The sequence below is a fragment of the Ovis canadensis genome, chromosome 24 (genome assembly GCF_042477335.2).
Source record: "Ovis canadensis isolate MfBH-ARS-UI-01 breed Bighorn chromosome 24, ARS-UI_OviCan_v2, whole genome shotgun sequence".
NCBI classification, from domain to species: Eukaryota; Metazoa; Chordata; class Mammalia; order Artiodactyla; family Bovidae; genus Ovis; species Ovis canadensis.
In genome coordinates, this window is record NC_091268.1 from 55,701,622 (window position 1) to 55,717,839 (window position 16,218).

General features: G+C 52.7%; 1 protein-coding gene across 1 annotated transcript in view; it reads left to right on the plus strand.

Annotated features, from left to right (window-relative positions):
• Positions 1-686: 686 nt before the first annotated feature.
• Positions 687-16,218, plus strand: part of GNA12 (G protein subunit alpha 12) — a 75,832-nt gene continuing 60,300 nt past the window's right edge. The window contains exon 1 of the mRNA XM_069569604.1: positions 687-1,121. Within this exon, the coding sequence (XP_069425705.1) occupies positions 810-1,121 (312 nt within the window). The 5' untranslated portion in view covers positions 687-809. The remainder of the gene's footprint in view (positions 1,122-16,218) is intronic.

Sequence of the window (16,218 nt, forward strand, 5' to 3'; positions counted from 1 at the left end):
AGATTCCATCTCAGACCCAGCAATTCCAGACCCCATCACTGTGCTACATGGCTTTTTTTTTGGGGGGGGGTGGTGGGGCTCCTGGTGATTTTGATGATCAGCTAAAAAGCCGCCCCGAGGCCCACCCCACGACACTCTTTAAAAGATGCCATCTGTTTGCAAAGTTTGACCCATCCCCCACCTAGTGTTTCTGGAAAGAACAGCTTTCTCTCTAAACCTAAGACGAGCAGCTGGACCTCTTATCTACATTCCCCAACGTTCATGCAACGCCGAGTCGGCTTCGCGAGCGTGTGGGTCTCACAGGTTGACCCAGTCTGGGAACCCAAGACACACTCCCTCTGTACACCTGGCACTTCTGGTCCCGCCCTGTTTCGCGATATCACCAATCCTAAGCCCGTTCTTCGTGATTGACGTGGCCCGAGAGCAGTTCTAATTGGCCATGGTGGTCCGCCGCTCCGCCTCCCGGACGACCCCGCCTCCCTTTCATTCTGAAAGAAAGAACCTCGGTCCCGGGAGCCCAATGAGAAGCGCCCCCACCCCAAAGGTCCCGCCTCTTTGGGCGCCGGCCCCGCCCCCAGGGCCGGGGAGATGCCCGCCTCCCGGAGCGCCGCGGCCCAATCGGAAGGCGCGCCCGTCCGGACGGACGGCAGCCAGCCCAATCCCCGGGCCTCGGGCCGCGTCGTCCCGCCCCCGCGCCGGGCCGAGCGGCGGGCGAGAGCGGGCCTCGGGGCGGCGGCGGCGGCGGACGCGGCCTGAGGGAGCGGCCGGCTGCCGCCTCGCCCGCCGCGGGGTCCATGGCCTGAGCGGCCATGTCCGGCGTGGTGCGGACCCTCAGCCGCTGCCTGCTGCCGGCCGAGGCCGGCGGGGCCCGCGAGCGCAGGGCGGGCGGCGGCGGGGCCCGCGACGCGGAGCGCGAGGCGCGGCGGCGCAGCCGGGACATCGACGCGGGGCTGGCCCGCGAGCGGCGCGCCGTGCGGCGCCTCGTCAAGATCCTGCTGCTGGGCGCGGGCGAGAGCGGCAAGTCCACCTTCCTCAAGCAGATGCGCATCATCCACGGCCGCGAGTTCGACCAGAAGGCGCTGCTCGAGTTCCGCGACACCATCTTCGACAACATCCTCAAGGTGCGCGCTCCCCGCCCGCACACCTGCGCCCAGGTGCGCGCCGGCGCGTTCCCCGGGCCTCGGCGCCCCGGCGGGGACCCCGGGCCGCTCCTGGGGCGCCGGCCGGGGATGCGCGCCGCGTCTCCCCGACGGCCCGCGGGCCTTCGCCTCTGCTCTCCTGGGGCGGGGGGTTCGGGGGCTCTTGGAAGGGGGAAGCCGACTCCTTGTGGGGCGTCGGAGGGCCGAGGGCTTCAGAAGCGGGAGGGCCTTTCCTGGGCTCGGGGTGCCATCCTTGCCCCGCCTTCCCAGTTCAGTTCAGAAGAGCGCTGTAGACGGGGCAGGAAACCGGCCGCAAGTCTCTCCTTTTAGACTGTTTACTAGGAAAATTTCCAACATGTACAGCGTAGAGAAAAATAGCAGGAACAGTGGGTCCCCGGGCCCCTCCTCAGAACCTGAGCAGTGTCGATGGAGCCAGTGCCATCGACCTGTACCCCTCCCTGTTCCCCCCACCCCGGCGAGTTTCAAGCAAATCCCAGACATTGTATAGATTCATTAGAAAAGGTTTGTTGACAGAGCTCAAAGACAAGCATCCGGTGGTTGTGTTTGCTCTTTTTTTTTTTTTAATGGTGTTCTATCAAACTAAAAAGTAAAAACTCCTTAATATGGTCAAATATCCAGCCTGTGTGCAGACACCCTACATTGCCACAGAACTGCTGTGTTTGTTGAGGATGTAAGTTAGATCTTGCCTTACAGTTATTAAGATACCTCTCCGGCGCTGTTTCTTCTCCAGGTGCTGCTGTCCCTTGCTTCCTTTCTGTGGATTGCTCTCTGTTTGGAGGGGGAGGGGGGAGCGTACAGTTGACCACGGTTCCCCTCCTGTTTTGTGCTCTGTGTGAGTTTATGCAGAAGGGCCCCGGAGGAATTCTGGAGAAAACTGATGACAAGGGGAAAATAGTCTCCCCTGTGCCTAGACTAAGGTCATTTCCTTTTTTTTTCCCCCTCATAGGGTCTTACTCTCCCTCTTTTTGCCCCTTCACCTACCCGCTCCCCGGCCCATTTTGGGAAAACCAAATCGCAGGTATGAGGAAAGTTGTCTCAAAACGGAGGTAGAGGAGACTTGTCCCAGAATCCTCCCTGGAGACGCCGGGCTCTAAATTTAGCAGAGAACTGTGGAAACCCATTGGTACACATCTTTCCCTTCACCCACGAGCACGCTCCGGGCCTTGAGGACGAGTGGCTCCAAGCCGAGCCCTGGAACCCGGGGCTCCCCGCCTCCAGGCCCGCATGAGTGGTCTCGCACCAGTGTGCCCACGTGATGGATTTGTTAGTAAAACGTCTCTTGTGGATAGAAATAGCTCTTTTAGGGTCCTGCCGGGAAGAGAGTCATTTGAATGATAAAACATGCCTCTCCTTTTCACCTCTTTCAAAAGCCTCTCTGTGAGTCAGAGCTCTGGCCCAATACTTCATAAACTTTAAAGGCTAGGTGCCCAGTATGATTCAGGGGATTAACTGTGTTTAAAATTCTCCTCATCTTCTGGGGTAAAGTGCACTTGATTTTCTTTGTCACAGAGCTCGATTTTACTTCTGTGGCTTTTCGGACCTCTGAACCAAGTAGGTTATGAGATTTGGCTGATTGACTCCCGGTTTCTCTCGACTCGAAGAGAAACTGCTTAGAAACATAGAATCTTAAAATCTAAATGAGTGTATTAAGAGTCTTTTAGAAAACTCAGTTTTAGCTTTTCTCACTACATATAAACACTAACTTTTACAAACTTCCCTATCAACAAGAAACAAAATTTGTTAAGCAGTATCCTGTTTGCCTTGTCAGGTTTTTTTTTTTCTTTTCTAATTGTAGTTCCATATTAAACTCACTTCATCTGTTTTGACCATTTCGGTAAGTAGTTAACAATTCATCTTTCACTCTAAAACCAGTAATTACCACTACCCCCCGCCCCATTTTTATTTGGACAGATCACTTTGTGAAGGTACTTTTTAAATAAATTGCTTTGTAGAGGCTCTAGTAGCAGATATTTGAATGATAACTCTTCAGAATAATATTTGTGTCTACAAATAGAGTTCATGTTAACAGGCTATTTTTAAAGCACTAGCTATGTGCTGGGCCTTCTCATATATGGCTTTTAATTTTCATAATGCTTCAAATGGCATTGTCCATTTAGCCAGTGGGGAAATTGAAAACAGAGTTTGAAGTCTACATGAAGTTAGGTACCTCGTTAATAGGTGGCGGAGCTGGGAACTGAACCCTGTCTTTTTAAAATTAAACTTTTAATACTGAAATAATTGCAGCATCCTGTCAATAATAGCTCCTGCATGCCCTTTAACCAGCTCCCCCACATGGTGAGGTTTTGTAGAACCAGCACAATAATAGCACAGCCAAGAAGCTGGTGTTGAGAAAGTGAGGATGCAGCGCGCCCCCGTCACAGTGAGCCGTCCTCCCGTCGTCTTTTCTAGTCACTTCCACCCTTTGCCCTCTCCCTGTCCTGGCAACAACTGATCTTTTCTGCAATTCTGTGATTTCATGATTTCAAGAATATGATATAGATGGACTCTTGCAAGATGTGACCTTTTGGAATTGTCTTTTATCACTCAGTATAATTCCCTAGAGTTGGTGTGTGCCCACAATTTATAGCCCTGCCTTTTGATTGCTGTGAGTAAAGAACCCGCCTGCCAGTGCAGGAGACAGAGGAGATCCCGGTTCGATGCCTGGGTCAGAAAGATCCCCTGGAGAAGGAAATGGCCACCCACTCCAGTCCTCTTGCCTGGGAAATCCCACGGGCAGAGGGGCCTGGCGGGCTACAGTCCACGGGGTCAGACACGACGGAGCGCGGGGAGGGTTCGCCCCCGTTCACCGTTTGACCGTCTGCCCTTGGAGGGCGTCTGGGCTGCTTCCAGTTTCTGCCTGTCATGAGTGAATCTGCTGTGAACGTCGTGCACACGTGCTTGGAAGCGTGAATCTTCGTGCATCCCGGACAAATGCCCGAGAGTGCAGGTGCTCAGCTGTGTGGTAGCTGCGGGTTTCGTTTTATAAGAAGCCGCCAAGCTGTTTCTGGAGTGGCGGGATTGTCTTCTTCCCCACCAGCAGCGGGTGAGACAGCGATCGGCTTTCCTGCGTCCTTGCCAGCTTCTGGTGGCGGTGTTACTCCTTGTTTCAGCCTTGTGATGGGCTGTTACTCCTTGTGATAGGTGTGGAAGCGCTGGATCACTGCCGCTCTGATTTGCATTTCCCTGGCGCCTAGCGAAGTTGAGCGTCTTTCCCCTGCTCATTTGGCCGCTGTATACTCTCTCTGGTGAAATGTCTCTTCATGCTTCTCGTCGCCGTCGTCTAGTCGCTCAGTTGTGTCCAGCTCTTTGGTGACCGGATGGACTGTAGCCTGCCAGGTTCCTCTGTCCGTGGGATTTCCCAGGCAGGAATCCTGAAATGGGTTGCCATTTCCTCTTCCAGGGGTCTTTCCAACCCGGCGATCGAACGCTGGTAGGCAGATTCTTTACTGCTGAGCCTCCGTTTGGTCATCAGGTTCCTTGTTTCTTTATGGTTGAGTTGTGAGAGTTCTTTATGTATTCTGGATGCTACTCCTTTGTGAACTACGTGGTTTGTGAAAAGTTTCTCCCAGTCCGTAGCTTGTCTTCTCATCTTTTTTGACAAAGTCTTTTGCAGAGTAAACGGGATCCTCTGGTGGCTCCGTCAGTAGAGTGTCTGCAGTGCAGGAGACATGGGTTCAGTCGCTGGGTTGGGAAGATCCCCTGGAGGAGGAAATGGCAACCCACTCCAGTAGTCTTGTCTGGAGAGTTCCATGGACAGAGGAGGAGCCTGGTGGGCTATAGTCCATGGGGTCTCCAAAAAGTCGGACATGACTGACTGACTAACACTTTCACTTTTCACAGAGTAAAAGCTTTTAATTTCGATGAGGTCCAGCTTATCAATTTTTCCTGTTTATGGATCATGCTTTTGGTGTCGTCTAAGAATTCTCTGCCTAATAACCCTAGGTCCCAAAGATTTTCTCCTGTTTTTTTTTTCTTAATTTAGTAGTTGTACGTTTTACTTTGAAGTCCTTGACCCATTTTGAGCTAATTTTTGTACAAGGTTGAGGCTGAGATTGAGGTTTTTGACTCTCTGTTCTTTTCTCTGTGGCTGTCCAGTTGTTTTGGGATTGTCTGTTGAAAACACCGTCTGTCCCTCCTCCACTGAGTTGCTTTTGCTCCCCTGTGAACAGTCAAGTGGGCATTTTGTGTGGCTCTGTTTCTGGGTTTTCCAGTCTGTTCATTGATCTGTGCGGCGCCTCTTCTCCCAGGCTCATTGCGTGCTGATGGCAGTAGCTATATAGAAGACGGAATATCAAAGCGATTTCTCCCACCTCATTTTTTTCAAGATGGTTTGAGCTATTCTAGGATCTGTGCCTTTCCTATAATTTTAGAGTAAGCTTTCCTATGTCTGTTAAAAACAACAACAACAAAACCTCGCCGTGATTTTGATCGCATTTGCATTAAACCGCGTATCAGTCCGGGGGGGGATTGGCATGGCCCTTATGTTGAGCTTTCCAGTTAATGAACACGCTCTGTGCTCATTTATTTAGGTCGTCTTCGTTTTTTTCATCAGTGTTTCGCACTTATCGACAGACCTGTCCTGTGCATGTTTTGTTCCCTTTATGCTTAAGTATTTCATTTTCTTTATGGTCCTGATACTGTGCTTGTATTTTCAGTCTCCACATGCTTGTTGTCAGTACAGAGAGTAGGACTGATTCTCTGTCTCAACTGTGTGTCCCGTGACCTTGCTAAATACACTTAGTGGTTCTAAGAGCTTTTCTATAGATTATTTGGGATTTTCCATGTAGAGAAACTTTGGGCTGGAAGAAGCACAAGCTGGAATCAAGATTGCTGGGAGAAATATCAATAACCTCAGATATGCAGATGACACCACCCTTATGGCAGAAAGTGAAGAGGAACTCAAAAGCCTCTTGATGAAAGTGAAAGAGGAGAGTGAAAAAGTTGGCTTAAAGCTCAGCATTCAGAAAACAAAGATCATGGCATCAGGTCCCATCACTTCATGGGAAATAGATGGGGAAACAGTGGAAACAGTGTCAGAATTTATTTTGAGGGGGCTCCAAAATCTCTGCAGATGCTGACTGCAGCCATGAAATTAAAAGACGCTTACTCCTTGGAAGGAAAGTTATCACCAACCTAGATAGCATATTAAAAAGCAGAGACATTACTTTGCCAACAAAGGTCCGTCTAGTCAAGGCTATGGTTTTTCCTGTGGTCATGTATGGATGTGAGAGTTGGACTGTGAAGAAGGCTGAGCGCCGAAGAATTGATGCTTTTGAACTGTGATGTTGGAGAAGACTCTTGAGAGTCCCTTGGACTGCAAGGAGCTCCAACCAGTCCATTCTGAAGATCAGCCCTGGGATTTCCTTGGAAGGAATGATGCTGAAGCTGAAGCTCCAGTACTTTGGCCACCTCATGCGAAGAGTTGACTCATTGGAAAAGAGTCTGATGCTGGGAGGGATTGGGGGCAGGAGGAGAAGGGGACGACAGAGGATGAGATGGCTGGATGGCATCACTGACTCGATGGACACGAGTCTGAGTGAACTCCGGGAGTTGGTGATAGACAGGGAGGCCTGGCGTGCTGCGATTCATGGGGTCGCAAAGAGTTGGACACGACTGAGCGACTGCACTGAACTGCAAGTTATCTGCAAATAGGGGTGCCTATTTCTCCTTTCCCTACAGGTATGCCTTTCTTTCTCTTTCTTGCCGCACTGCAGTGGCTAGGACTTGGAGAGAGGTGAGGGGAGGCTTCCCGCTCCTTCCTGGTCCTGGCGATTTGCCTTCTCTCTGTCCTGTCAGTCCCCTTTCTAGAGGCTTGTCGCTTTACCAATTCGTCTTCCCCCCAAAGAACCAGCTTTCTGTCATTGATTTTTCTTCTGTTTCCAACTTCATTTATTTTTGCTTTTTAGTATTTTTTCTTCTACTTCCTTTGATTTTATTTTGCTCTTTTTTAAAATTTTCTAGAAGTAGAGATTTCTTTGAGACTGCTTCTCTCTGCTAACATGAACGTTTTCAGCGCTGTGCCTGTCTCCCTCAGCACTGCGTTAGCTGTGTCCACGTGGTCTGGTATGTGGTTTTTTAGTTTTTCTCCAGTTCCGCGTGTATTTTTGCTCTTTTTGAGATCGCTTCTTTGGCCCACAGGTGGTTGAGAAGTGCGTTGCAGTTTCCAAGAGTTTGGAGATTTTCCCGTCAGCTTTCTGTCCTTGATTTCTGTGACTCCATGACGGTCAGAGGATGTACCGTGGATGGTTTCAGCTCCTGTGGATTTGCTGGGGTTTGTTCTGTGACCCAGAACATGGGCTGTCTCGGTGTGTGCTCTTCGGGTGTGTGCTCTTCGGGCGTGTGCTCTTCGGGCGTGTGTCGGTGAATGACCCGCGGGTGCCTGGGAGAGCAGTGTGAGCCCCTTGGGGCTTTCTGCGTGTGCTGACTGCTCAGTTGGCTGAAGGCGGTGTTGAGCGCTGTGTGGTTGCTGGTGTTTCTTTCCAGTAGCTCTGTCCTTGCTGAGAGTGAGGTGTTCGAGTCGCCGACTGTCACTGTCCGTTTCCCTCTCAGCTCTGCTGGTTCTTGCGTCCTGTGTTCTGCGAGTGTGTTGTGTGGCGTGCAGACACTCAGGGTGGCTGTGTCCTCCTGATGGGCCGGTCTCCTTGTGTAAGGGCCCCGTTCAGTCTCCGCTGCGAAGTCTGCTGCAGCAGCTCTTCTCACAGGGCCGCTCTCTTTCCCGGTGTGTGTTTGCCATCCTTTGGCTTGTGTTGCTTGAACACGACTGACTCTTTGTGGCCCTGTGGACTGCAGCCCGCCAGGCTCCCCTGTCCATGGGGTTTTCCAGGCCAGAATACTGGAGTGGGTAGCCTTTCCCTTCTCCAGGGGATCTTCCCAACCCAGGGATCTACCCAGGTCTCCCGCATCGCAGGCGGATTCTTTACCAGCTGAGCTACCAGGGGAGCCCCTACCCTTGTATACTCTGGGCTTTGTTCCTGCTCTTTCTTGCCTTCCTGTGAGTTATTTGCACACGTTTTGGGTTTCCGTCTTGATTGACTTTGGAGTGTGTCGGTTCTGCGGTGGCGTCACTCTCTAGGTGGCTGCTGCAAGCGTGCAGTGGGCTGTGTAGCTTACCCTAATCTGCTGGGCACGGTTCCACAGCTGTAAGTGAAGTGTGGGAACTTCACTCCTGTTTGGACCCCTCTGCCTCCCACTTGTAGGATATCAGTGTTCTTAAGTGATTCTTGTCCTTTGGGCACCTCATCAGATGGTTTCACTTCAGTCATCAGTGTGATTTAAGAGACTCGCGAGGAGCAGAGGCTGTTATATTCGTGGCTGTTCTTGCCTGCTCTGTGTTCTTCCCTTGCTGACGTCTCCTAAGCCGCCTTCTGTTCCCTCTCCTTTCTGTCTGGAGAAGTTTCCTGTAGCCATTCTGTGAGCATGGAACGGCCTGCAACAAAGTCTCTCGGTTTTCTTTGTCCACGAATGTCTTTATTTCACCTTTAGCCTTGAAGAACGTCTTTGCTAGCAGTTGGATTCACAGCTGACACTTATTTTCTCTTAGTACTTGAAAAATGTGCCACATTCTTCCGGCTTCCAGGGTTTCAGACGAGAAGTCAAGCCTTTTGGGTTACTCTTCCCGTCAGTACACGCCTCACGACTCTCCAGACGATTTTAAGATTTTCCCTTTGTCTCTGCTTTCCAGAAGTTTCACTATGGTTTGTCTGGACGTAGGTTTCTTTCAGCTTATTGTATTTAGGCTATGCTCAGCTTCTGAGGGCTTCCCTGCTGGCTCAGTGGGTAAAGAATCTGCCTGCAGTGCAGGAGACCCGGGGTTGATCCCTGGGCTGGGAAGATCCTCTGAGGAAGGAAATGGCAACCCGCTCCAGTATTCTTGCCTGGAGAATCCCGTGCACACAGGAGCCTGGTGGGCTACAGTCCATGGAATGGTGAAGAGTTGGACACAGCTGAGCGACTGACACTTCCAGCTGCTTGAATCTGTATATTTATGTCTTTTGCCAAAATTGGGTTGTTTTTCATCATCATTTCTTCAAATACTTGTGCAGTCTTGCTGTTTTTTCCTTCCCCCTGGGACTCTGGGAATAGGTGTGTTTGCCTTCATTCCTGACGACCAGGTCCCTGAGGCCCTTCTGCCTTGTGGAGTGGGGTCCCGACCTCAGCTCTCCCTAGACCTGGCTGACACCAGGGAAGCGGGAGTCAGTAATGGCCATTGGCCCAGCTCCCTACGGAGCCTGGTTGGGGTGGAAGCTTAGCTCCCCGCCAGCACTGCCCTGCGCGGGCCGGGGTCGGAGCAGCTCCTGGATTTCTCAGCAGGGCCTGGGGGTGAGACCCCCCCCTTGGCCCCACCAGCAGCTCTTCCTGGTGGCTGCCTGGAGTGTTCGCCTGGTTCCCAGGGACTGGAGGGGGATGTGAAAGGTCGCTTTCCTCTCAACCCCGCTGAAACCCCCGTTTTTCTGTTAGTTTCTGTCTGGCGTCGAGTGGGTGTCTTCTGCTGTGAGGCCACCCTCTTTCTGGCCCTTTGGCTGGGGACACTGGCTGCCTCTTGGCTTTTCCAGCTCTGGGGACACCGCCTGCCTCTTGGCTTTTCCAGCTTGGGGGCACCTACAGCTCCCTGTCCTGGGTGGGCGGGGACAGTTGGGACACGTGGGGGCTTCCTGCCGCATCCCTCCTCAAGTCTGGGGCCCCAGGCAGCCTGCCTCCTCCTTCCCACCCCCTTTCCTGGGTCGTGTCTAGAGCATTTTCTGCGTGTAGCAGAGAGGGCCCGAGGGGAGCAGAGCTCCTGTGTCTCAGCCGAGCTGGAGTTCGCCTCCTCCTGGTCTTTCCGTGCTGGGTTCGGGCTCTTCCTTGGCGATCACAGCTGTGCCTGAATCTGACCCCTGTCCCCATGCTATGGGGCCGTGGATGATTTGAACCTACTAGTTGCTTTGACTTCTGTAAATACTACACGTAAGACTTCCTCATCTTGTTATTCTTATAATCTTTAAGATGCTAACCTGTCACTTCCTGAGTGGGCTGTCCTAAACGTTCTCGTAATCAGCGTTTCAGAACCTGCGCAGGCACAGCTCTGGTGCTGAGGGCGCCTCAGTGAATGTGTGGACGCCCCAGACCAGCGTGGCTCTGTCTCACCGTGCTTCCCACCCCCGCATCTGTGACGTCAGGAGCCATTTTTAATTGCCAGATTTCACGTCCAGTTAGAGGTGAATACAGTGTGTTAGCTGCGGGAAGGTCCTTTGTTCCATGGGCTGGGAATTGTACCTAGAATCTCACGGGTATATCATTTAACTGCTCGAAGGTGGACCTTCCTTAAAGGTGGACCTTCCTTGTATATATACATATTAATAGTTTTCAAACGTTCTGAAGACTGGGATTATTAGAACCTGTGGCCTTTTGTTGGCACTGATACAGAAGACTTCAGTTCAGCCAGGGGTTTGGGCTGTATACCTGAGGGTTTGTGCTCCGTGCTGATAGGAAGGGAATGTTTAGGGGCGAGCTCGGTGCGGGCCCTCCTGAGAGCCGGGCAGACGGTGCTCTCGTGACTGGCGTGTGGGAGGGACTCGTGGGAGGCAGCCCCGCGGCGACCAGGGCAGGTGAGCTCCAGCTGAGGTGTCGGGAAAGCCGCCACGGGGGCGTGGTGTGAGCTGGCCCCTAAGGGCCCCGCAGGACCCCAGCGGGTGGGAGCCCAGCGCTGAGGCTGTCCGCGTGCGCTCCGTGGGTCTGTCGGTTAAGACGGGGCTCTGGTAGGCCGCGCTGTTGAAGCACGAGTATGGCAGCGAGACAGAGCCGTCTAGTGCCAAGGGCTGGTCATGATGCCAGCCCGCTAGAGACCTCTGGTCACGCGGTAGCTGAACGCTAAACCTCCTTGCTAGGGAATTCCTTTGTGTGCATACAGCTTCAAGGAGCCCCCTGGACATGGTAGGTCCCAGTCGTGGGTTGAGGTATGCTCTGAGGACTCCAGTTTGAGAACTTCTGTTGAGGAATGGATGCCGAGCCTGCGTGGCGTTTTGTGAATCCCTTATTTTCATCATTAGAGGCTCGCTGTGCTGTTTGCCTTTCTGTCGGGGCCGATGGGGCTCTGAAGAAGCCTCCCCTACTGTCCTGGGTTTTTAAGCTCTTTGAAACTCCGGGCCTGCTGTCTCTCCTCTCGGCTTCAGAAGCACCAGTCGGGCTTGACGCTGCAGTGGGTCTGCGTGAGAGCAGGAACCCAGATGTGCTTCTGGGGTCTAGAGGAACAGTCTGGATTTATTGCTTTGTTGGCAGATTGCACTTAAATAAGGAAGTCTACTTTTGCATGTGGGCACACGTGGTTGGTCCTTTAGCAATGTCAAACAAACAAAAACAGCAACATCATTCTGCATTGGTTAAAGAGACGCCGCCTCTGGCTGTTGTCAGAGGCTTCAGAGCACACGGACGGCGGCTTTTCCCCGCCTGTTTGCAGGACGCAGTGTCTGAGCTTCAGCCGCCGGACCCGTGTGGTTTGGGAGACAGCCGTGCTCGTGCCAGATCGCATTCATGGCAGCTCGCCATGATTTTTTGTTGTTGTGGCTGAGAATGGGGAGGTGGGTCTTACCTGTTTTAGATGGAACTGAAGATCTAAACTGAAGCCTTACCTGGAGATCTAATTATAGGGTGATCTTCAAAGAAGCTAATGTTGTATGATGGACGTGATTCCCTGAAGGGCAGTGCCGTCCCTTAGAGACAGGCTGGTTTGGTTCATGTTGTAACTACTATAGTTTGCAGTTAAACAAAAGCAGCCTAGTCCTCTTCACACCTTGCCAAGTGTGCTGGAGAAGGGGGACGCAGAGGATGGGATGTGTGGCGTTACCGACCCAATGGACGTGAATCTGAGCAAACTCCTGGAGAGAGTGAAGGACAGGGAAGCCTGGCGTGCCGCGACTGCGTGGGGTTGCAAAGAATTGGACGAGACTGGGTGATGGAACGGCGACCACAGAGCGCTGGACAAACAGCCGCCTGGTTTGAGTGCGTTGCCCTCTTAGAGGAGCAGGATACGGAGAACAGTCGCTGGCGTGTGGCAGGTTCGTCTTTCGAGTCTGTCTTTTGTGCAGCAAGATATTTGTCTCACATGGGGACACATGTTCGGGAAGGTCCAGCTACTTTGGTTTATGGAATGGAAGACAGTTTGCATGCTGCCTTAACATATCAGGTACAGAAGCCGTTGCCTCTGTGTTGGCGTGGTGAACGGAATTGTTGGAACGCGTGCTTTGGAGGTGCGGCATCAGAGGGCCGTAAAGGAACAGTTGTCCGTCCTGAGAGTGTTCGCAGGTGGACAGGAGGCAGCAGGGGAGCAGCCCTGCCCTGTCCCGGGCGCCAAGGGCAGGGAGATGACCCCGGCCCCGCTTTGTTCGGGAAGTTCAGGCCGGGCAGGCAGCCCCTCTCTCCACACCTAGGCATCTGCTTCACTGTCCAGTCTGAGAGCCGCTGGCCACTGCCCCAGCTTTGTCACATGGCCCCGTTAGACTCAGCAGTGAAGGCTGGCCTCGATGAGTAGTCAGCGCACCAGGCCGTAGGCGGTCAAACGACTGGGTAACCCTGAGCAGAAGCTGTAAGCCACGGGAACATACAGACGCGAGAATTTGTGCTAATATTGTCATTACCGGAGTGCCGTGGTGATCGTGCGTGGCGTGGATTCCGCCGAACCCTCGAGTGCTATCTGAGGCTGTCAGTGGTGGTGCCTGCTGTGTCCGGGAAGGTGAGGTTAGAAGTGTGGGCCACTGGAAGCCTGCACCCGTCACTCCAGGCCGAGCCCTTTGTGCCGCATGCCTGACGGCAAGTCCTCCGTTCCCGGTGTTTCTCTACTCAGTTGGCATCTGGGGAGATGGGAAGCCCAGGGGAGGGCAGGGCAGGAGAGGGGACATCACTACTCAAGTCAGCGGAAGGACCCAGAGCCCCAGCCTGGGTAGAGGAGGCCACCAGGACCAGCCACAGGTCGTGTGATGAGATTCGTCTGCACCGGTGTGGTGGGAAGCATCCTGACGCCACTCGGGTGACTTAGACCCCAGAGATGCTGTAGCGAGCCCCTGCCCCGCCCCGGTCACCCATGCACGCCTCTGATCAGATTGCATCCATTTCCAAGGTAAATTTTTGTGCATCTCTGTACTTGACATTTAGCAAGAAAGAAAACGGAGTGATTATTTAAAGCCTCACCTGACTGCTGGCTTCCGTTACAGGTGACGGGACAGCTGCTTCAGGGCTTCGTTTTGGGAATTTTTATAATGCCGATCAGAGGATTTTTAATCTGTGTTTTCCACTGACAGTCAGTTCTCCATCTACGGTTGTTGGCACCCACGCGATGACCCTGGAACTGTTTATACTTTTTGTGGCCACTTAATGTGTTGCTGCTGTTGTTGTTCAAGGAAATGAAGTTCCCTAGTTTTCAGCTGGGGAAAGGAATTGTTTTCCCCAGGAGTCTGATGACGCGACCAGACCGATGCAGTTTGAAAGCTGTGTTAGAAGTGTGCAGTGACGTGGAAGCCGGGGTGGGGGGCTGGGGAGACTCCCGAGGTGAGCCGATGAGAACAGCGCGGTGGCAGGCTGGCCGTCCAGCTCCCTGTCAGTACATATCTGATGCAGCTATAAAGTGGTAGGGTTGTGTTTTTAAACAAACACGCCGGCGCTCCCGGGGCGTCCTAGTTAAGGCTGACGTCTCATTAAAAGCGGTCGTCTAGGGCAGCCACGTCAACAAATCCTGAGTGTGCGCTTGTGTGCCGGGTGCTGGCTCCGCCGCAGGCTTCTCCGTTTCGGGAGCTTCTGTCCTGTGTTTGCGGCGCTATTGCTGTGACCTCACCGAACCCTCAGTAGCCTCGCTGGGCTTCTCTGATGGGAGGGACTTTCATTTTCCTGCTGGAGTCGTCCCCTTCTTGCTCCTCTCGTCATCCCCCGAGGAGGAGAGGACGCTGGGCTTGAGCCTGCTGCCCCCGGCGGGCCGGGCCCTGGGCTGCGGGCGTGGCCCCGCCTGTGTTTGTCCAGCTGTGCCAGGGAGCAGAACCTACTTGGCTGCAAATCGCAAGCCAGACTCTCCCATCTGGCTTTTATTAGTAACAGAGCCGGTGTTTTTGATCTCCACCTAGCTATCTGACTCCTGTTTTGATCTCCACGCTGATTCTAGACTTGGGAGCGGAAGAGAGACAGGCTCACTGAGTGTGCGCTTGTCCGGGGTCACCCACTGGGCTGACCCTCCCTTGTCAGTGTGTCCATTTGGGTCTTTTTCTGCCGAGAGGAAATAGCAAAGTGGTCATCATTTTAGGAAGGAATGCCACTGTGCCAGAGGGATGCCATCAGTTTCTGCTTTCTGGTAGAAGCTCGCTGGGCGGCCTGGTTTATGTGAGGGTTAGGGTTTGACAGAACGAGGGGAAGCTGCGCTTCTAACCTCCCACACCTCACATCGGGGAACTCGCCTCCCAGAAGACGCTTTGGTGGCTCAGACGTTTAGGAGACGGACCCCCTGGGACCCCCTTGACACCATGGTCTATGGAGCAGCACAGAGTACAGACCCCCCTCCTGCGGGGATTAATGCACCTTCCTTCAGTGAGGTTACTGAGTCAGCAGGCGCTGATGCGGTGAGGAGTCCTTACCCCAGCGGGGAGAGCCGACACGGAGGTGGACCCTGTCGGGTCCTAGGGGGGCGACCCGTAGCCTGCAGGTGAGAGCTTCCAGAATCCTGAACAGATGAGAGGGCACATCCTGGGGGAGAAAGGTGGGAGGGGAGGTGGGAGGGGGCCTTCCAGTCTCGGGTGATTCCAGTGGCAGCGGGAGGCAGGATTGAAGGGCTTCCAGCAGAGGATTGCTTCGATCTACGTTTTTAAAAGATCCATCTGGGTAAGTACGTTAGAGCAGGGTCAGAGGACCTTCTCCCGTCCCCTTGTGGGATAGCTGTATACACGTAAAGATAGCCGTGTATGTGTTTTAAAGATGACCTTACATGTGAATATAAAAAACGTTCAGCAGCAGTCATCAAGGAAGGAAAAAGAACACTATTCCACGTGTAGGCTGAGTTGTGTGAAGTTCTGATATTTGTCCCTTTTTAACTAACAAAAATGGCAGGTATTACGTATATGCCCCCCCCCAACATTTCAGAAACACTGCAGCCAGGAACAAAGAGAGAAGATTCTAGGGCTCCTCCTCGCCACGTGTAACCATAGTGACTGCTTCCTGGGAGGGTGGGTCACAGTTTTCACACCCCCTTTCACGTAATCATCTGGCGAGTTACCTGTGGCAGCTTTACAGTAATGAGAAGGGCAGGGCGGGGGCTCCTGCTGCTTAGAAAACAGGCGGTCCACCTCCGTGTCGGCGCCTCTGCCTGCCCGTGTGCGGGGCCGGGGACCAGGGCGGGGTGCTTAGGCTCACACTCTCACGAGATGGGAGTATTGCTCACGGGGTGGTGGCGTTCCCGGTTTTCCTGTGCTGCAACGTCAGCAGTAGACGTGGGAACTTGGCCAGCAGAGCGGCGACTGGTACAGGAGAGCCCGACCACGTGGGACGTGGTGCAGAGCTCGGAGGGACGCAGACTCGCTCACGCTCTCGCACCGTCAAGCAGTACCTTAAAATACACCTACCTTAACAAGACATCAGAAGCATGGCAAAAAAAGTGTTTATTTCTGTGAAACACGAACTTTAAAAATATGTATACTTTCTACAGTAAATGTTATTTTAGAGGCCGCCTTGGTAATAGCCATTTTATGAGTCCTTAGGAATATGATCTAACAGTCTGGGAGTGATGGTTTAATGCCTCCTTATATACTCTTCTGCAATTACCAGGACGTTTTCATTTTGAACTGTAGATGTGTTTTTGGTTGTTTTTTTTTTTTAACTTAATTTGTGGTTTGAATCTTGCTTTAGAATTTTTGTAATCTTAAATATTTTCAGAATGTGTAAATATTTGCTGAGGAGACCACAGCATCTGTAGCATTTTAAGTGGGAACTTGTTTCCTAATTCTTGGTAAATTTAGGAAAAGAGCCACCAGGTTGCCTGAGCGCTCTTTTATCTAGTACAAATTAAAGCTCTTCTGACAGTAAATTGCCCTTTCCTAGTCTTTCACACAGAGAA